General features: G+C 42.4%; 1 protein-coding gene across 1 annotated transcript; it reads right to left on the bottom strand.

Moving 5' to 3' along the window:
* Positions 1–3,711: 3,711 nt before the first annotated feature.
* On the bottom strand, positions 3,712–7,522 carry LOC121400615 (serine/threonine-protein kinase 3-like). Its single transcript, XM_041584041.1, has 5 exons — positions 7,492–7,522; positions 7,061–7,133; positions 5,724–5,899; positions 5,277–5,461; positions 3,712–4,797 (listed from the first exon to the last, which is right to left on the bottom strand). Exons 1-4 carry the CDS (start codon positions 7,508–7,510, stop codon positions 5,352–5,354), a joined length of 378 nt encoding a protein of 125 aa, XP_041439975.1. The 5' UTR covers positions 7,511–7,522; the 3' UTR covers positions 3,712–4,797; positions 5,277–5,351.
* Positions 7,523–22,006: the final 14,484 nt, after the last annotated feature.

The raw sequence follows: 22,006 nt of genomic DNA, 5'->3' as shown, positions 1-22,006 counted from the left end.
CAGCAATTTAATTTTGAACTCTGTTACCATCTGAAGTTGAATTTCCACACTATTATATATCATCTCTGTAGTGCCCCAGATTTACAGTCATATGAAAAAGTTTGGGAACCCCTCTCCGCCTGCATAATAATTTACTCCACTTTTAGCAAAAAAGATAACAGTGGTATGTCTTTCCTTTCCCAGTACTGGGGTGTTTTCTGAACAAAGATTTTTAGTGAAGCAGTATTCAGTTGTATGAGATTAAATCAAATATGAAAAACTGGCTGGGCAAAAATTTGGGTATACTTGTTATTTTGCTAATTTGAATGCATGTACCTGCTCAATACTGACTACTGGCAACACCAACTTGGTTGGATTAGCTCGTTAAGCCTTGAACTTCATAGGCAGGTGTGTCCATGGGAAAAGGTATTTAAGGTGGCCATTTGCAAGTTGTGCTTCTATTTGACTCTCCTCTGAAGAGTGACAGCATGGGATCCTCAAGTAACTCTCAAAAGATCTGAAAACAAAGATTGTTCAGTATCATTGTTTAGGGGAAGGCTACAAAAACCTCAGAGGTTTAAACTGTCAGTTTCAACTGTAAGGAATGTAATCAGAAAATGAAAGGCCACAGGCACAGTTGCTGTAAAACCCAGGTCTGGCAGGCCAAGAAAAATACAGGAGTGGCATATGCAGAGGATTGTGAGAATGGTTACAGACAACCCAAAGATCACCTCCAAAAACCTGCAAGAACATCTTGCTGCAGATGGTGTATCTGTACATCATTATACAATTCAGCGCAATTTGCACAAATAACATCTGTATGGCAGGGTGATGAGAAAGAAGCCCTTTCTGCTCTCACGTCACGGAGTCACTCGTTGTATGCAAAAGCTCATTTAGACAAGTCATTTTAGACTTGCTTTGGACTGATGAGACAAACAATTTGTTATTTGGTCATAACAGAAAGCCCTTTGCATGGTGGAAGAAAAACACAGCATTCCAAGTAGGGATGCACCGAATCCAGCATTCGGCCTTTTTTATCAGGATTCGGATTTGGCCGAATCTGTCTGCCCGGCCGAACCGAATCCGAATGCTAATTTGCATCAGTCACAAAGTTGAAGTTACGCAGGGGTTGGATATTCCAACAAGACAATGACCCTAAACACACAGAAATCTACAAAGACATTTATGCAGAGCGAGAAGTACAATATTCTGGAATGGTCATCACTGTTCCCCAACTTGAATATCATGGAAAATCTATGGATTTTGAAGCAGACTGTCCATGCTGGGCAGCCATCAAATTGAACTGAACTGGAGAGATTTTGTATGGACAAATGGTCAAAAATTCATCCAGAATCCAGACACTCATCAAAGGCTATAGGAGGCGTCTAGAGGTTGTTACATTTTCAAAAGGAGCTCAACTAAGTATTGATGTAATATCTCTGTTAGGGTGCCCAAATGTATGCACCTGTCTAATTTTGTTATGATGCATATTGCATATTTTCTGTTAATCCAATTCTGTTAATCACTTCTGTTCAGGCTTTAAACAGCTCTAGCATTTTTATATTCAACTTTTCTTTAAAGAGGAGAAAATGTAAAGTCACTGGGTAGTGCCAAGTTGTTGGGGCCCCCAGTTGTTCCAATCACTGATCCACTGTAGAGTCATCCCTCTTATATCCATTTGCACCAGACACAATGAATTGCCTCTAATAGAACATTTATCTAGGTATTTATTCTGCACACGGGTGTGAGTAAAAGGGTTTTATCGACTGATACTAAACCGTTCTCTCTCTTTCATTTCTGCAGATTCTGGGCAAACTCCAGGGGAAGTTGGATGAATATTTTGAGAAGCTGAAGAAAGCCACCGATGAATACAAAAAGTTAGTGCAGAAGCCGCTACGGGCACAGATGGAAACCAGGCCCCCGTGTTTATAATTCAGCGTAGAATTCATAATAATGTCATTAGTTTTCTGTTTTGTACAAAAATAAATAAAAATAAGCTATTTTGTATGATGTTTATATGTGTGTCCATTTGTGGGATGTTTTATTATCAGATCCCAACCCCCTGCCACATGTCCTACTGAATATATAGATCTATACCCTGTGTTTGGATTTGCTGTTTGATTCTTTTTCCTGCTTAGATCTGATACCCAAAATATGCTCCCTGGCTCATTCTTTGAGAGGTGGACTAGTGTGGCCAATGGACTGTACAAGAGCAGGGAGCTGATCAGTGGCTTCTTCAGTCAAGGGTCCATTTCAAACCTGCCCAGATACATATGACTGAGTTTCAATCAGATATGAATGGGGTTGGCATATCACCAGTCTAACTAGTAATATAGCAGCCAAGACTGGGACCAGTGTTACACAATTAAACCAGCAATGTATTTGCTCATAAATATATAATTCCCTCCCGAACCACCCCCTCATTGTCCCTCCCCTTTCTGTACAGCCAGATTTTTTCTTCCAAAATGGTGACAACCCTAGATATTGGTCAGGCAGGACCTTCTGAGGGCCCATGTATGATAATGTCCCTGGCACAGCACAAGCCCAGTATAATGTCTCTTCCGAGCTGACTGGACTGTGCTGGCACTCAGCCTAAATCAGTGCAATGGACTGTGAAAACCTGTTGGTGGCAGCTACTCCCACGAGCAGCGTCTCCTATTTCCCCTACTCATGTATGTCAGTGGGCATGGGTATTCTACTACTTCATTCTAAAGCATGGGGGCAACACCATGCAGCAGGGAGGCAGCAGGATCAACATGTATTGTGCCTGGGCCCAACAGAACTGAGAAGCTTGATACGGCTGTACCCTTTCATAAACTTAACCCTTGCTCTGTCTACTCCCCCACCCTGTCTCTTAAAGGGCAAATAAATCTAGGACTAAACATAAACTGCATGAATTAATATCAGGGCAGGCTGTACTGCCTCTCAGCCGTGTCATTGGTAAAGTTACATCCCCCCAATTCAGCAGAACAAACCTTCCTGGTGACATTGGATGGAACCTCCTCTTCCCATTTTCCCAAAGGGAGTGATATGTGCAGTGAACCTCTGGGGATCAGGGTACTATGGTAAAATATTCACTATGACTCAAAATATAGAGTAAATTACATATGTCTTACTTTGGCCCAGGGCTTCTTGAATTTCCAGTGGCCATTAATATCCCACCTGTTATCAGTAGACCAATCACCAGATGGACTGATGCCCAATGAAACATCACACAGACCTGCCCGTCCTCTGCCCAAATAATACCAAAGGCAACTTTATCATGGGACAAATGTCATCTAATGACAGTGGCATGTTTATGGGTCAGCTCTTTCTAGACTCAATGAGTCAGTTTCTCCTTGGCTAAAAATATACTAATGGCAGTGACATGTATATCCAAGTCCCTGCTAGGCCCAAAATAACATATTAATAAGTCAGCACCTTCTGAACCCAGTCTCATAATGTACTAATCCCAGTGATATGTTTATATACACTATATATCATTTGTATGGGATTGATTGACCAAACCTCTGACAACAGTGCAGCTCAGTAGGACTGGGTCCAGACACGGCTTATCCCCTTCTTATATTTCTTCATCCTTAGCATCTCCTTTCACCAATTTCTCCCACCCTTGCCTCTTGATTCCTGCTTCATTTTTCAGTGACCCTTTTCCCTTGCACTAGAGGTCTCCCTCCTCTGTAATGTTCCCTGGCAATACTATAGAACTATAAAAATGCAAGAACACCAATGAAATGTGTATTAACATATTTATTTATAAATTGGATGTTATATTTATGCATTTTAGATTAATTCATACTAATTTAAGTTGGGAAGGAATCACATTCAGTAGGTTCAAGTTTTAGTGTAAAAGGGATCTTTCTATTTAGTAGTTGATCCAGAGGAAGGCAAAAACCCCATCTGAAGCCAGAGCCAATTTTCCTCAGAGGGGGAAAAATTCCTTCCTGACTCCCAAAGGGCAATCGGAAAAGTCCCTGGATCAACTTGTACTAAGAGTTTATGTCAGTATCAGTACTAAGAGTTTATGTCAGGGTGTAGAGTAGGAAATGTGAGTGGTTGTTGAGTAGAAGGCTTGAAAGAAAACAATTTAGAAAGGAAAGAATTTGAACAGGAGAAACCACTGAGGAATTGGTGTTAGGAGATTGCAGAGGGGGAGGCAAAAGAAAAAGTGGGGAAGAGAAGCCTCTGTGTAGGGGGCATAATTTTAGTGTGTGCTGTGTGGTGGTGACTAAATGTCTTGGTATTGGTGGAATGGAAGAACCAATGGCGTGCAGGAAGAAGGGCAAGGATTAGAATATATTTTAAAGAGGAGAAACTCTTGATGATATGTAAATAAAAGAAGATATTGGTGGAGGTGTGTTAGCACAAGGACAGAGGTTGCGGGTAGAGGTAAAATATGGGATAAGGGCTGGTGGTGGAGCTAAAATATAATGAAAAGTCCTTGGGTGGAGATGTGGTAATTGAATACTAAAGAAAACTAAGGTCCTAATAGCGGAGCTATGGTGTTTGAAAATGTGAATGCTGCTAGTGGAGCTGTAGAGGTCAATATGAATGTTGGAGATATGGTTATGTGAAATGTAGATGCTTAAGGCAAGATGGATGGAACTAATGAGGTGGTGATGTGTGTGGGTGGAGTGTTGTAAACTAAAGCAAAGACACCACTGGTGGAGATGTGGTAGTCTTGAAAGAATATGATCATGGACCTACAGAAGGAGATAAAGTCACTGCTGGTGTAGTTGCAGGAATCTTGAAGTTACCACTTGCTGAACTGCATCAGCTTGAAAGGAGATGTTGCTGGTGGAGCTGCAGGCACCACTGGATCTGTATGAGAAAAAAATATCAGTCAGTAATAGATCATAATTAATTCTGATTCAGAGGCATTTATGCACACGCCTTATTCATTAGGGGTTCCAACATGTTAGGGAGTTTTTCTCCCAGGCTGATGCTCCTTTTAGAAATAAATGCACTGGCTATGGGAATAGGAAATAATGCCTGAGCCTTCTCAATCGCATTCTACCCTGTTGTGTTATTGTGTGGCTGCTGCAGTGAGGCTAATGTCCATCAGCACAGAAAACCTTGATTCAGCCCCTACTGCCCCGTGTGTTTATTTGCTTCACACATGGGGAGGATTGTGACCAAGAAATCTAAACTTGAGCATCTTGTAGCCGAAACCCACCTCTTGTGCACAGTGAGGATTTGGGTCCTACCAATGTAGACACACACCAGGCAGCAGGGGATCAAATTGCTCTTTGTCTACCAGCTGAGAACCATTGTACGGGGATACTGAATGGGGACCTTACCCTGCGGATGTTTCTTTTTCCTCGGCTGTGATTCAGGAAACTCATTCTGGGCTGTTGATGTTATGGGCCACAAGATTAATAACAGGAGAAGCCCTCCAGGGCCATTTGCAGAGCTGCTTCTTGTTCTGCCGATGTCTGTGTGCAGAAGTCACAAGCACGCTGCAGCTGTTTCAGGGTCCAGAGAGCTGGATAGGGAAAAATCATATTTGTGAGTCATGAATACTAATTAGAGCTTGTATATGATTTATAAACAAAAAAATAAAGACCGAAGACCAAATTGTCTTGGAACGCCATTGTCACCATTATACTAAAATATAATATTAAGCTAAAGTACCCCTTAAAATATGTTTATTATTCCCAGTGCCATTATAATAAAACCAACTCTTGCAGCTGTTGAGTTACACTGTGTGATGGTGCAGTCGTATCAAATATAATGGATTCCCTCACCTTTCTTGGCCGGCAGATTCTGCAGAGTCAGGAGATGTTCTTCAATCTCAGCCCTGACGATCTTCTTAGGTGGCAGTTGGATGATGAATGGGTGCTGCAGGAGTTCTTCAGCACTCCCTCTCTCTGAAGGATCTTTCTTCAGGCAGTACTCCAAGAAGGACACAAAACGTTGGGACCTGGAAAAAAAGAGATTTTAGCTAGCAAAAAAAATCCCCAGATCATTATTTCCAGATTCCAGAAGCTTTTACCCAGTAACCATTAGCTATACCCCAGAGTATACATATATTTTGCAGTATATCTATCTATCTATCATCTATCTATCTACAGTATACCTATCCCTCTATCTATCATCTATCTATCTACAGTATACCTATCCCTCTATCTAATTATATATCTATCATCTATCTATTATCTATCCCTCTATCTATCTATCTATCTATCTATTATCTATCTATCTATCTATTGTCTATCTATCTATTTATCTATTGATCTCTCTATCTATCTATCATCTATGTATCTGTCAGTCTATTTATCTATCTGTCTATCCCCTCTATCTATCTATCTATCTATCTATCTATCTATCTATCTATCTATCTATCTATCTATCTATCACTCTATCTATCTATCGTCTATCTATATGGTCCTCTATTACTCTGTCTGTCTATCTATCTATATATCTATCTATTGTTTATTTTTTTTTCGCACTGTACAGCACTGCGGCTCCTTAGCGCTTTACAAATAAAGTTATACATACATACATACATACAAGTGTTCCCCAACCCAAGATTCCCCACCACTATCCCAGAACTGGTCAACAAGGGTATAACAAAGGATATCAGTGGCAAATCTAGATGTCTATAAGGCTATGAGGGACAAGGTAAGGTCCTGTGATTTTCCCATACCCTCTCCTGACTGCACCATAGTGCACATGGCCTGTAATCTCACAGAAGTGGGGCCCATAGTTTTACTGTTATGCCCCTGTGATTATATACATAAAATATATCATATCTGCATCCACCTATATTTCCCTGAAAACACACATATCCCTGCCTGCCTGCATCTCATGGGCCACATTTAAAGTCTGCAGTAGAAAAACCTCTATTTATATTTAGGAGGTATTTAAACAAAATACTACACATCCCCCCTGAGATGAGACTGAAATCTCCCCATTATCCCAAATTTGTACAGATAAGGGGCATGGTGAGGGCAGACTGTGGAAGCAGCTAAGTGGATATAGGAGTTGCCAAATATCCCAAGTGTTAATAAGAAAATGTGGGGAGTTCCATGTCTGCAAGTACAGGTACAATGTACAGTGACATGAGCTGGGACCGACTCACCATCTACTTGATTGAAGCTTCGGTGGTTGGGCTTCTCTTATCAGGTGCTCCACCGGGTATTGATCTGAGTACGCTAAAAGTGAAAAACATATATATCAGGCCCATCAAACATGTCTAGAAGTCAGGCCCGGACTGGCAATCTGTGGTTCTGGCAAATGCCAGAGGGGCTGCTGTATGGTTCCATAGAAAGTTACCATATAGTGGGCTGGTAGGGGCTGTTTGGGCCTCTGTGTACTTGGAATGGCAGGTCCTATGTTGACTCCCAGTCCAGGCCTGCTAGAAGTTATTTATTTAATCTATAGACTCTATAGTATCTATAGTTCTTTTTTGCTGGAAATGGCAAATCACCCCAAATTCCTCCCATTCTGATATGGAACCTCTACTGCTCAATGTATAAAATAAAGTAGCCACAATTGTTGTGATTCACTTACGTGGTTTTCCCTCGGCCATTTCGATGGCGGTTATCCCAGCGACCAGATGTCACACTGCAAAAGACACACCAAAGAGCATTAGAAGGAGAGAATTGGGTTAGTGGGTGTTTAATAAAACCTAAGTAAAAAGGCTACACTTATACAATTCTCTTTTAGAAACATATATTATTATGGGTGCAAAAGTACACGCCATTCTCCTTAGTTCAATTACGGCCAAAACAGAACAGAATACAACTTCTAAAATAGCCCAATGCACCCCTTAGTAAATGAACACACCATGGTATATGTAAAAGGAAAAAAATGCTTTATTATATATAAACGTGTATACAGCAATACATCTCCATTACAAACAATAGCAGTTACTGTACATAACACCAGGGTCACAATGCAAATGAGCAAATATATTAAAGCAGACACATTGTGCAAAAAGTTAAGAAACCCAACATTTCAGGAAAAACTCTTTTCTCTCCATGAGAAAATAACAGCTTCCATGTTCCATTAACACTGATAAGTAGATGCTCCGTGTTGTTACAAGTATTATAAGTACAACATACTTTGGTGTCGTACGCCAGGCGCTGGCCCTTCTTCTTATGGCCTCTGGTGCCATCCAATGTGCAGTCCCGTCTGCTTCGTGGCACAATCCAGTCTGCGGGTCCAGGTCCCAGCTGTTTCCAAAGTCGACTGAAATGACAGATAGAATCTATTAATGGAAAATAACTTGTTTAACCACAATAAGATAGAAACCCGAATTATGAAACCCCCTGACTCCATATTCACAGAAGCTCCCCACCATCCATTACTCTTATAAGTGTAAGTTTTACTCACTGATCTTGACTTCGGCCGTCTCTGTGAGCATGATGTTCAGGCTCTTGATGTCTCTATGAACGGCCCGGTTCTTGTGGATGTGGTGCAGCCCCTGGGGAGATTGAGATGTAGGTTATAAGACCATAACAGACACAAGACTAAACATTCCCAACAAAGAGATTGGATATATAATTTATACAATTAAAGAAAAGTAAATCTGGCCTTACCTTTAAAACCTCCTTACAGACATAGCCAATCCAGGTCTCCTTCAGGGATTGGCCATTGGTCTTGCTGATGAGGTTGTTGAGAGAGCCTCCACCACAGTATTCAAGAACAATCTGCAATATATAGAAATTATTTAAGGTCATGCATTCTATCACTTCCAGTGGAGATTGAGAGGAATGAACACGATACAGTAAATCATTTCTTACTTCCAAGAGCTCCGATGAGCACTCCGTGAGTGGAGCCCTGTAGTAAGCTCCATAGTAAGAGGCGATGTTCTTGTGGCCTCCGAACTGCTGGAGAAACTTCAGCTCCCTGCAGACTGACTCTTCATCCTGGAGTGGAGAAATCCCTTTAGCTCACATAGGCAACTACACAAATAGGATTCATATATAGTGATTGGAATAATAAAGATACAGTACTCGGCTGATGTTGGCGATCTTCACCGCTACCACGCCTCTACGATGGTGTCGTCCCTGTAATACAGACAGAAAGGTTGACTTATATACAAGTAGGAAAGAGAGGGTCTAATGCAGCCCCCAAACCAGAAGCTTGATATGTCTGCCTAAATCATTGTGTGATTGTGTGTAGTGATCACAATCTTGTTCAGTTCCCCTACTCTCTAGGAATTGGTTGGTAACTTACCTTGTAGACATCTCCAGTGCCGCCCACTCCAAGAAGCACATCCTTGGTCAGCCGACCATCAGGAGGCTGGAAAATAAAATAGAAAAAGAAGGATTTCATTGATAACATAATATTCCCCAGGGTACAAAACATGTCTCACTTCCGGCAGTAGCGGCAAGTGTTTTACCCTCCTTTCTACTCACCTTATAAATCTCGGAGAGGGTACTGGATTCGGCCTGTGGCTGAAGGAGAAGAGAAAGATTCTATTACTTTCTATACTTTATCTGTATCTGTTCTCTATACAGCAAAACCCTAAATTCAGCTAAAACAGTAGCAGTTGACTTACCTTCCTCCAGGGGGCGCAGAAAGGCATTGCGTCCACGTCTTTTAGCTCTTAAAAGAGCTGTTGGGTTATGAAGAAGATTTCAGCTGACGTCAAAGGAAGATGTTTTTTTCCAAACGCCAAAAATCAGATGGAATATCGCTGAATATCTCTATAAAACAATCGCTGTGAAATCACTCGGAAAATCACTCTGCAAATCGCTTCGAAAACGCTATGAAAACGCTTCGTCGCTCGGAAATTTCACTGTGTGGGGACACAGAAAGAAAGAAGAGATTGTGAGCTCACATGCACCAGACTATACATATCAGGATTCACTACCTTATATAAGTATTCACACCCTTAACCAATTCTCCCAATTCTGTACCAAAAACAAACCCTAAACTTAAATATATTGTTTATCTGTTTATTTTTATTTTTATTCTGACCATAAATTCTGACATCTGATATCCATTGGCAAAAAACTAAATTCAGCATCAGCTTTCCTTTTGCATCAACAGCATTATAGCAAAGTTCCCTTTAAATTAAATGAAATTAAACAGGTTGCAGCATTTCCCTGTATTGGCACCGTCCCATTCTTCCCTCTATTATAACATGAGGCCCAGTCCCTGCTGTAATGCAGCCTCTCAACATCATGATATCACAGTAAAAGGACTAGTACAGGCTGCAGGTCTGACAAGGAATGCTGGGATTTGTACTATAGGCTACAGGTCTGACAAGGGATGCTGGGATTTGTACTATAGGCTGCGGGTCTGACAAGGGATGCTGGGATTTGTACTATAGGCTACAGGTCTGACAAGGGATGCTGGATTTGTATTAGGCTGCAGGTCTGACAAGGGATGCTGGGATTTGTTACAGGTCTGACAAGGGATGCTGGGATTTGTACTATAAGGTCTGGATCTGAGGATGGGATGCTGGGATTTGTACTATAGGCTACAGGTCTGACAAGGATGCTGGGATTTGAAGGATTTGTAGGCTGCAGGTCTGACAAGGGATGAGGCTACAGGTCTGACAAGGGATGCTGGGATTTGTATAGGCTACAGGTCTGACAAGGGATGCTGGATTTGTAGGACTAGGCTGCAGGTCTGACATGCACTGCAGGTCTGACAAGGGATGCTGGGATTTGTACTATAGGCTACAGGTCTGACAAGGGATGCTGGGTACTAGGCTACAGGTCTGACAAGGGATGCTGGGATTTGTAGGTCAGTAACATTTAGAAGACTACAGGCTGCAGGTCTGACAAGGGATGCTGGGATTTGTACTATAGGCTACAGGTCTGACAAGGGATGCTGGGATTTGTTCTATAGGCTACAGGTCTGACAAGGGATGCTGGGATTTGTACTATAGGCTACAGGTCTGACAAGGGATGCTGGGATTTGTAGGTCAATAAACATTTAGAAGACTACAGGCTGCAGGTCTGACAAGGGATGCTGGGATTTGTACTATAGGCTACAGGTCTGACAAGGGATGCTGGGATTTGTACTATAGGCTACAGGTCTGACAAGGGATGCTGGGATTTGTACTATAGGCTGCAGGTCTGACAAGGGATGCTGGGATTTGTATTAAAGGCTACAGGTCTGACAAGGGATGCTGGGATTTGTACTATAGGCTACAGGTCTGACAAGGGATGCTGGGATTTGTACCTATAGGCTACAGGTTCTGACAAGGGATGCTGGGATTTGTACTATAGGCTGCAGGTCTGACAAGGGATGCTGGGATTTGTACTATAGGCTACAGGTCTGACAAGGGATGCTGGGATTTGTACTATGAGGCTACAGGTCTGACAAGGGATGCTGGGATTTGTAGGGTCAGTAACCAGTTAGAAAGACTACAGGCTGCAGGTCTGACAAGGGATGCTGGGATTTGTACTATAGGCTGCAGGTCTGACAAGGGATGCAGGCTACAGGTCTGACAAGGATGCTGGGATTTGTACTATAGGCTACAGGTCTGACAAGGATGCTGGGATTTGTACTATAGGCTACAGGTCTGACAAGGGATGCTGGGATTTGTACTATAGGCTACAGGTCTGACAAGGGATGCTGGGATTTGTACTATAGGCTACAGGTCTGACAAGGGATGCTGGGATTTGTACTATAGGCTACAGGTCTGACAAGGGATGCTGGAGATTTGTACTATAGGCTACAGGTCTGACAAGGGATGCTGGGATTTGTACTATAGGCTACAGGTCTGACAAGGGATGCTGGGATTTGTACTATAGGCTACAGGTCTGACAAGGGATGCTGGGATTTGTACTATAGGCTACAGGTCTGACAAGGGATGCTGGGATTTGTTCTACATGACAAGGATGCTGGATTTGTACTATAGGCTGACAAGGGATGCTGGGATTTGTACTATAGACCAGGACAAGGATGCGGGGCATTTGTATTAAGGTAAGCTGACAAGGGGATGCTGGATTTGTACTATAGGCTACAGGTCTGGACAAGGGATGCTGGGATTTGTACTATTAGGCTACAGGTCTGACAAGGATGCTGGGATTTGTTCTATAGGCTACAGGTCTGACAAGGGATGCTGGGGATTTGTACTATAGGCTACAGGTCTGACAAGGGATGCTGGGATTTGTAGGTCAATAACATTTAGAAGACTACAGGCTGCAGGTCTGACAAGGGATGCTGGGATTTGTACTATAGGGCTACAGGTCTTGACAAGGGATGCTGGGGATTTGTACTATAGGCTGCAGGTCTGACAAGGGATGCTGGGATTTGTATTAAAGGCTACAGGTCTGACAAGTGATGCTGGGATTTGTACTATAGGCTACAGGTCTGACAAGGGATGCTGGGATTTGTACTATAGGCTACAGGTCTGACAAGGGATGCTGGGATTTGTACTATAGGCTGCAGGTCTGACAAGGGATGCTGGGATTTGTATTAAAGGCTACAGGTCTGACAAGGGATGCTGGGATTTGTACTATAGGCTACAGGTCTGACAAGGGATGCTGGGATTTGTAGGTCAGTAACAGTTAGAAGACTACAGGCTGCAGGTCTGACAAGGGATGCTGGGATTTGTACTATAGGCTGCAGGTCTGACAAGGGATGCTGGGATTTGTACTATAGGCTACAGGTCTGACAAGGGATGCTGGGATTTGTTCTATAGGCTACAGGTCTGACAAGGGATGCTGGGATTTGTACTATAGGCTACAGGTCTGACAAGGGATGCTGGGATTTGTAGGTCAATAACATTTAGAAGACTACAGGCTGCAGGTCTGACAAGGGATGCTGGGATTTGTACTATAGGCTACAGGTCTGATAAGGGATGCTGGGAGTTGTACTATAGGCTGCAGGTCTGACAAGGGATGCTGGGATTTGTATTAAAGGCTACAGGTCTGACAAGGGATGCTGGGATTTGTACTATAGGCTACAGGTCTGACAAGGGATGCTGGGATTTGTACTATAGGCTACAGGTCTGACAAGGGATGCTGGGATTTGTACTATAGGCTGCAGGTCTGACAAGGGATGCTGGGATTTGTATTAAAGGCTACAGGTCTGACAAGGGATGCTGGGATTTGTACTATAGGCTACAGGTCTGACAAGGGATGCTGGGATTTGTTCAGTAACAGTTAGAAGACTACAGGCTGCAGGTCTGACAAGGGATGCTGGGATTTGTACTATAGGCTGCAGGTCTGACAAGGGATGCTGGGATTTGTACTATAGGCTACAGGTCTGACAAGGGATGCTGGGATTTGTACTATAGGCTACAGGTCTGACAAGGATGCTGGGATTTGGTCAGTAACATTTAGAAGACTACAGGCTGCAGGTCTGACAAGGATGCTGGGCTATAGGCTACAGGTCTGACAAGGGATGCTGGGAGGCTACAGGTCTGACAAGGGATGCTGGATTTGTACTATAGGCTACAGGTCTGACAAGGGATGCTGGGATTTGTATAACAGTTAGAAGGCTGCAGGTCTGACAAGGGATGCTGGGATTTGTACTATAGGCTGCAGGTCTGACAAGGATGGGCTACAGGTCTGACAAGGGATGCTGGATTTGTACTATAGGCTACAGGTCTGACAAGGGATGCTTCTGACAAGGGATGCTGGGATTTGTACTATAGGCTACAGGTCTGACAAGGGATGCTGGGATTTGTACTATAGGCTACAGGTCTGACAAGGGATGCTACAGGCTGCAGGTCTGACAAGGATGCTGGGATTTGTACTATAGGCTACAGGTCTGACAAGGATGCTGGGATTTGTACTATAGGCTACAGGTCTGACAAGGGATGCTGGGATTTGTACTACAGGTCTGACAAGGAAGGGTCTGACAAGGGATGCTGGGATTTGTACTATAGGCTGCAGGTCTGACAAGGATGCTGGGATTTGTTCTAGGCTGCAGGTCTGACAAGGGATGCTGGGATTTGTACTATAGGCTGCAGGTCTGACAAGGGATGCTGGGATTTGAACCTATAGGCTGCAGGTCTGACAAGGGATGCTGGGATTTGTACTATAGGCTACAGGTCTGACAAGGGATGCTGGGATATAGGCTACAGGTCTGACAAGGGATGCTGGGATTTGTACAAGGTCTGACCTGTCTAGTAGGAGGTCTATGCACAGGTCTGACAAGGGATGCTGGGATTTGTACTATAGGCTACAGGTCTGACAAGGGATGCTGGATTTGTACTATAGGCTACAGGTCTGACAAGGGATGCTGGGATTTGTACTATAGGCTACAGGTCTGACAAGGGATGCTGGATTTGAGGCTACAGGTCTGACAAGGGATGCTGGGATTTGTACTATAGGCTGCAGGTCTTGACAAGGGATGCCTGGGATTGTACTTAGGCTACAGGTCTGACAAGGGATAGGTGGGATTTGTAGGTTCAGTAACAGTTAGAAGACTACAGGCTGCAGGTTCTGACAAGGGCATGTGCTGGGATATTGTACCTATAGGTTGCAGGTCTGACAAGGGATGCTGGGATTGTACTCATGCTACAGGTCTGAACAAGGGAGCTGGGATTGGGACTATGGTACAGGTCCTGACAAGGGATGCTGGATTGTACTTAGGCCAGGTCTGACAAGGGATGCTGGGATTTGTATTAAGGCTACAGGTCTGACAAGGGATGCTGGGATTTTACTATAGGCTACAGGTCTGACAAGGGATTGCTGGGATTTGTACTATAGGCTACAGGTCTGACAAGGGATGCTGGGATTTGTACTATAGGCTACAGGTTCTGACAAGGGAATGCTGGGATTTGTAGGTCAGTAACAGTTAGAAGGACTACAGCTGGCAGGTCTGACAAGGGATGCTGGGATTTGAAGTCAGTAACATTTAGAAGACTACAGGTGCAAGTCTGACAAGGGATGCCTGGGATTTGTACTATAGGCCTACAGGTCTGACAAGGGATGCTGGGATTTGTACTATAGGCTACAGGTCTGACAAGGGATGCTGGGATTTGTACTATATTCTGCAGGTCTGACAAGGGATGCTGGGATTTGTACTATAGGCTACAGGTCTGACAAGGGATGCTGGGATTTGTACTATAGGCTACAGGTCTGACAAGGGATGCTGGGATTTGTTCTATAGGCTGCAGGTCTGACAAGGGATGCTGGGATTTGTTCTATAGGCTGCAGGTCTGACAAGGGAAGTTGTGGCTCCAAAATTTTTCCTTAAAAGCTTTTTAAGAAGTCAGTTTTATATACAAAGTAAGAAGCAAAGAGAAATATGGATATTAACAGTATTGGAGGAGAAACACCAAGTGGCCAACTGTCACTCCAAACAGTTGATGATCCCTGTTATATGGGAACATTGGGGATTTCAGACTTTTGCCCTTAATATTTGCTTAACTTTTACTGACAAGTTTTTTTAATAAGTAAATTGTATATACAAAGTGAGATACAGAGAGAAATATGAATATTAATAGCATTAGAGGAGAAACCTGAACAGCAAGTGGCCAACTGTCACTCCAAACACTGTCAGTGACCCCTGTTATATGGGAACATGGCAGATTTCAGACTTATCCCCATAATAATTTCTTAACTTTCCCTTAAAAGCTTTTTTAAGAAGTAAATGTTATATACAAAGTGAGATACAGAGAGAAATATGAATATTAATAGCATTAGAGGAGAAACATGAACGTGGCCAACTGTTACTCCAAACACTGTCAGTGACCCCTGTTATATGGGAACATTGGAGATTTCAGAGTTTCAGACTTTTTATTATTTCTTAACTTGCACTTATTTTAAATATAAAGCAATTGGAATCCCAAATGTTATTTTATATTTTCTGTATTTAGCCTGACAGGTGTGTAGTCTCCCTGCATCCCTGTTCCTTCCCCCAACCCCAACTCTCCTATAATCTATTAAAATGACAAAACCAAGGCTAATATCCCAGGTGCCACCTAGTGACTCAATTTAGTAGTGATTTTCTTCATTTATATCATTATTTTCCATAAATTGTCCCCCCAGTGTGTGTGTGCATCCACTCACCTCTGATCCCAGAAATGAAAGTGAGAAATCCGTTATTTAACTGTCAGTTAGCTGTGCGGCCAAATGCCAGGATGTACTTCTGTGTATTTATCCTGAGTCGTCTGTAGTCTGCCTGTTTCCCCATTCCTCCCATAATGATATTTTCTATTAGAATATACACAAAACCAAGGCTAATTTCCCAGGCACTAGCCAGAGTCACACTCAAATAGTGATTTCCTTCATTTCTGCCAATATTTCCCTTAATGCCCCTGTGTATCAATGCTCCAGCCACCTCTGATCCCAGAAATAAAAAAGTTAGTTTACAGCCAATCATATTTTATGTTTATATCCTGATAGTGATTGGCTGCAAGTTCAGCACCAGTTTACATGCTGCTTAGATAAGTGGGACCTCAGTAAGGAGATGTGGGGGTTCAGCTCATGAATCTTTGATAAGGAATATTAATTCTAATGGCCAATGTAAGAAGTCTCAATGAGTGAGCCCTACTCTCACCGCTTTTTGTAGCGTCACGTGCCGTCTGTGACTGTCTGCCCAGGTCTGATTCATATACAAGAAGATATTTCAGTAGTACTCCAATCATGGGGAAAAAAGTGTAGTTTTATTAGTGCCTCAAGCTAAGCGATGTTTCGAGCTTATCCAGCCCTTCGGAGTGCTGCTGAAATATCTTCTTGTATAAGCCATTGCCAAGGGGATTTTCATTTATTGACAGGAGAGGAATGGAAGGGACAAACATTTTACCAGCAAAAGTTGCGTCAACAAAATTCCCAGCAGCCCCTGAATCAATGAAAGCCTTAACAGAAACAGATGTGTTATTCCAGGACAGAGTAACAGGAACACAAATCCTAGAACTAGTGTTACAGGGAGCTGATATACAGCCCAAATTAATCTCCCCAACCTCATACAGGCTCAGGAGTTTTCCCAATTTTACTGGGCAGGTACAGACAAAATGGTCTTTAGTACCACAGTACATGCAGATGCCCTGGGAACGCCTGCAAAATCATTAGGCAAGTGACAGCTCAGCGGTCCCAAACTGTATGGGATCCTCAGAGGATTGAAGAGTAAAAGATTCAGAAGGAACATAACCAGGCTGTAAAATCTTCTCCTGATGCCTTTTCATTAATCTGGGATCCACCTGTATAGCTAGGTGCATTAAAGGGGAACTAAAGTCTAAAATAGAATAATGCTAAAAAATGCTGTATTTTGTATACTAAACATAAACATGAACTTAATGCACCAGAAGCCTAATTAAACAAATGATTTATGTTTTCAAGGTTGGCAGCAGGGGGTCACTAGCTTGTAATTTTGTTATACATTTTTGCAAGACATGTCGATCGGGCAGGTTTAAAAATCCCATCGGATTGCGGCCCAATATGTTCGTAGGTGCGGTCCTGCGATCCGACTGCCCGTCTCTGCAGCACTATGATCCGATTGTTGGGCCGACGATTGGATCAGAGCAATATCGTCCACCTCAAAGTGGGCATGTCATGGAGCGATCCGCTCCTTTGGCGACATCGCCAAACAAGCAGATCTCTCTGTGTACGGCCAGCTAGGATAGGAATTAGCTGGTGCTTATATAAAATGAACGGAATCCATCTACTTCCGTAATCTATTTCCTGCATCCAATAAAGTTAATTGAAAAAAAAAGAAGCCTTCGTGTTAAAGGTGCAGTGACGTCTATGTGACGTTTCATCGTTACTTCCGGCGTCAGTGTGTTACGCACATACATCGCGCACCGGTTCCCTACGCACGCGGCTGTACAGACTGCGTTTTCTCTCTGGCTGCCGCTTTACCGACTTGAAGCACTGAGGTAGCTGACATCAGAAGAGTAACGCTTCCTACGCGACAGAATTAGCCAACTCGTACCGGCGGAGCTCGCTCTCACACTGCGCTATGCCAAAGAATAAAGGTAGGGGAGAGACCGTACCGGCGCCAATAGGCCTGGCTGATACGACAGGGCTTGGCAGTGGATAAAAGCATCCAGTGCGCTGCTGTCTATTACTAGTGATAAGCGCTAGTGCTAAGTAGACCTGGGCGGCGCAATCCATTAACACACGTTTGAAGACTGAATTCGAATTCATTTCAGCTGAGCCCAATCTGTTTCTAATGACTGGCCCTGTGGCCTTTCGCTCCCTTGAACTGTGTGTTTAGAACAACCTAAATGAGCTTGGAACTCAACGGATATCTAAACCTTGGCAAGGAATTCTGCTAGAAACCTTCCAGCTTATATTGTGGGATTCTGTGTTTGCCCAATTGGACCACAGCCCTTTAAGGTTATGGTCACACTGAGATTCGGTGAAATTTAGTCGCCAAGCAACTAATCGGCTCATTTTTGTGGCGACTGATCTTCCCGAACTCCTTCCGCCTGCTACATTGAAAAATTGCCTCCCGCTGGCACTCGCGGTGCTTCGCCTCACGAGGAAACTTCGAAAAACGAAGTATCGTGAGTGCCATGCCTTGCTCGTTTTTTTTATTGTAGCCGTCGGAAGACGGGGGAAGCAGTTTAGGGAGATTAGTCGCCCCAAAAATGAGGCGATAAGTCTCCCTGACTCTCCCTGAATGGGCGGCTAAATCTCCCCCCGAATCTCACAGTGTGACCTTACCCTAACAGGGCTCCTAGTATCTCAGTCTTGTTTTCTGCTGATTCACTGCACAGGCTGCCATTTTTTTTTGTCTGACCGACTCGCCATATACTGTGTACATATAGTGAATAAAGTACCCCCTCTTGTAAAATATAAGGATATTATAAGTTACCGAGGAGTTTCATGACCATATAAAAGCACGAGGCCGTAGGCCGAGTGTTTTTAAACAGGTCATGGAACTCCGAGGGAACTTCTAATATCCTCATTTTGCAACTGGGGTACTTTATTTATTACAATACACATGTTTCAGTGAGTCATGTGATAGAAATGACATCAGAATGCACCGTTTATAACTGATGACATCAGAACTCAGTGTTTATAAGGATATCATTTACAAGATATTCATGGCTTTTGTGTATTATAAGATAATACTTTATAATAAATCACATGACAGTGTTGAATTCGTGGTTCAGATTAAAGGGGTTGTTCACCTTTAACAATAATAACGAAGACCAATTGAAAAGTTAGTTTGAATTGGCCATTCTATAACATACTTAAAGTTAACTTAAATATGAACTACCCCTTTAATACATTCTGCTGTAAAAGTGACCCTGTTGCATCACCTGCTACTGTTTCGACTTTGAATCTGCTGTGGCTCGGGTGCTCAAAAGATGGCTTGTTAAAACGCACCTGTCCCAAAAAAAAAAAATGTTTCTCCAATGGAGGTGTGGGTTTGAGTCTGCACTGCTTTTGGGGAGGGGAAACAATAGTGGGTTTGTTTTTTAAAAAAATAAAAGCTCCGTGCTTGCACTAGAGTGTTCGCATGAGGAGGGAGCTCCCATTGTGTGGCTGCTATTCTCAATGCCACAGATTTTTATATGATTAATGTACAATGTACGTGCATTTGACCTCGCACATATGCACATGATGAGCCTGCTGAGCAAACCACTGCATGAGCGTCCTTTAAGGGATTCGGTCATTATTTTTATAGTTTTTATTTCTAAATTACACTGTTTACTCTGTAAATAATTCACTCTACCTTGTAAAATGTCATTCTTAACCCAACAAGTGTAATTTTTTAGTTGTAATATTGGTGTGTAGGCGCCATCTCTGGTCGTTGTGCCTGGTTATGTGCTTTCAGAAAGAGCCAGCACTTCAGGATTTTCAGGATGCAACTGCTTTCAGGCAGAGAATTGGATTTCAGTGCAGAAGCCTGCTTGAGTAGCACTATTAACTGAAAAATACATGGTTTCCCATGATAGTATCCCTTTAAAGAAGGTGCAATATTTTGGTTTCTTTGCTTTGAGGCAAAAACTGTATAGCCAAAGAGTTAAAGGAGTGGTTTACCTTTCCATTAACTTTGTGTGTCTTTTAGAATGGCCAATTCTAAGCAACTTTTCAATTCGACTTAATTTTTTCTTATTTATAGTTTTTGAATTATTTGACTTTTTCTTCTGACTCTTCCCAGCTTTAAAATGGGGGTCACTGACCCATCTAAAAAAAAATGCTCTCTAAAGCTATAAATCTATTGCTACTTTTTATTACTCCATTTTCTATTCAGGCATCTCCTATTCATATTCCAGTCTCTTATTCAAATCAGTGTGTGGTTGCTAGGGTAATTGGCACCTTAGCAACCAGACTGCTGAAATTGCAATCTGGAGTGCAGCTGAATAAAAAAACTAAACTCAAAACTTCAAACAGTAAAAAATGAACCAATTGCAAAGTGTCTCAGAATATCACTCTGTACATCATACTAAAATGTAACTTAAAGGTGAACCCCTTTTATTGCAAGCTGGCAATCCACTTTGATCAGATAAACTGCAAATTATAGCACTTATTTATAGTCCTTTTTCTTAATTATGTGGCTTCTCTGCACTTTTTATTTCATGCCACACTAAGATCAAATGAATAGCATTAGCCACTTCCTTGTACAGGTATGGGATCCGTTATCCGGAAACACGTTATCCAGAACGCTCCAAATTACGTAATGCCTGCCTACCATAGATCTAGTATAGGTAAATCTAAAACAACTGGACTGGCTGAGTACTCATTGAAGACGTTTCACTACTCATCTGAGCAGCTTCTTCTTCAGTGGGTTGAACTGAAGAAGCTGCTCGGACGAGTAGTGAAACGCCTTCAATGAGTACTCAGCCAGTCCAGTTGTTGTAGATTTACCTATATTAGTTATACCATGACCTGGATGAATGAAAATAGTCCTATGTCTACCATAGACTCCATTATAATGAAATAATCCAAATTTTTAAAAATTTCCCTTTTCTCTGTAATAATAAAACAATAGCTTGTACTTGATCCCAACTGAGATATAATTAATCCTTATTGGAAGCAAAACTAGTCTATTGGGTTTATTTAAAGTTTACATGATTTTCAAGTAGACTTAAGGTATGAAGATCCAAATTATGGAAAGATCCGTTACCTGGAAAACATCAGTGCCCAAGCATTCTGGATAACAGGTCCCATACCAGTATCTGCTCTGAGCCATACATTTTTCACATTTTTGGAAATTGAGATGAATGTGCCATATTTTATATTGTGAATTTATTGCACCAGCCTAAAGTTTCAGCTTGTCAATAGCAGCAATGATCCAGGACTTCAAACTTGTCACAGGGGGTCACCATCTTGGAAAGTGTCTGTGACACTCACATGCTCAGTGGGCTCTGAGCAGCTGTTGAGAAGCTAAGCTTAGGGGTCGTCGCTAATTATCAAGCTGAAAATGAAGTTTGACTATAATATAAGCTGATGCTACAGGGCTGATTATTAAATTCTGATGCTAATTGCACTGGTTTCTTTGCTGCCATGTGGTAATTATTTATATTAATTACTAATCAGCCTTATACTGTGACATTTATATTCTATGTGTACTGTATATTGTGAGTGGGTCTCTATTCTCAGTAAGTGACAGCAGCACAGAGCATGTGCAGTGAATCAGCAGAAAAGAAGACGGGGGGAGCTACTGGGGCATCTTTGGAGACATGGATCTTTACTGCCTTGGGCTTGTACAGAAGCACAAAATATCATGTACAACATTTCTACCTACTTATTTAGTTCTCATTTAAACCTCCAGGGAACATTTCCCCATTTTAGACTGCTTAATTACTTTATATTTGAAATTGGAGATATCTGCAATGCCTTCAGTCCTCTTTGCATATTCTAACTTGCTATGTTGGTTAAGGAGAGTTTAGTGTATACACACAGCGGATCCTCCACTTTGCTCCATCTGTGTTTTGAATGCAGGCAGAAGAAAGTGGATCTGTTGTAATGTATCCCTTCCTGTAGCTGTATTGATTGCCCTTTGTCTGCTGGGGGCACATTATCCTTCTGCTGACTGTACTTTTCATTTGTACTTCAGCCAGTTGAAGGAACATGCTACCTGTCCTGTGTGTCCCACTTTCACAGATGTCGGAACACTTTCCTTTTGTTATTCATAGAAGCTATACATTTACAATGGTACAATTCTAATTGTATACTGTGTAGTGCATTTAGCATTTCTGTGGCAG

This window comes from Xenopus laevis, chromosome 2S (assembly GCF_017654675.1).
Source record: "Xenopus laevis strain J_2021 chromosome 2S, Xenopus_laevis_v10.1, whole genome shotgun sequence".
In the NCBI taxonomy this organism is placed as follows: Eukaryota; Metazoa; Chordata; class Amphibia; order Anura; family Pipidae; genus Xenopus; species Xenopus laevis.
This window is presented reverse-complemented; position numbering and strand designations above follow the sequence as displayed.

What these genes read in the sequence shown, in the direction of transcription:
- LOC121400615 (XM_041584041.1), bottom strand. An exon ending in AAGCTTCAATCAAGTAGATG is followed by an intron (nt 5,900 to 7,060) that starts GTGAGTCGGTCC and finishes CTTTTTTTCCAG; the next exon opens with GTCCCAACGTTTTGTGTCCT. An exon ending in GAATCTGCCGGCCAAGAAAG is followed by an intron (nt 5,462 to 5,723) that starts GTGAGGGAATCC and finishes TTCCCTATCCAG; the next exon opens with CTCTCTGGACCCTGAAACAG.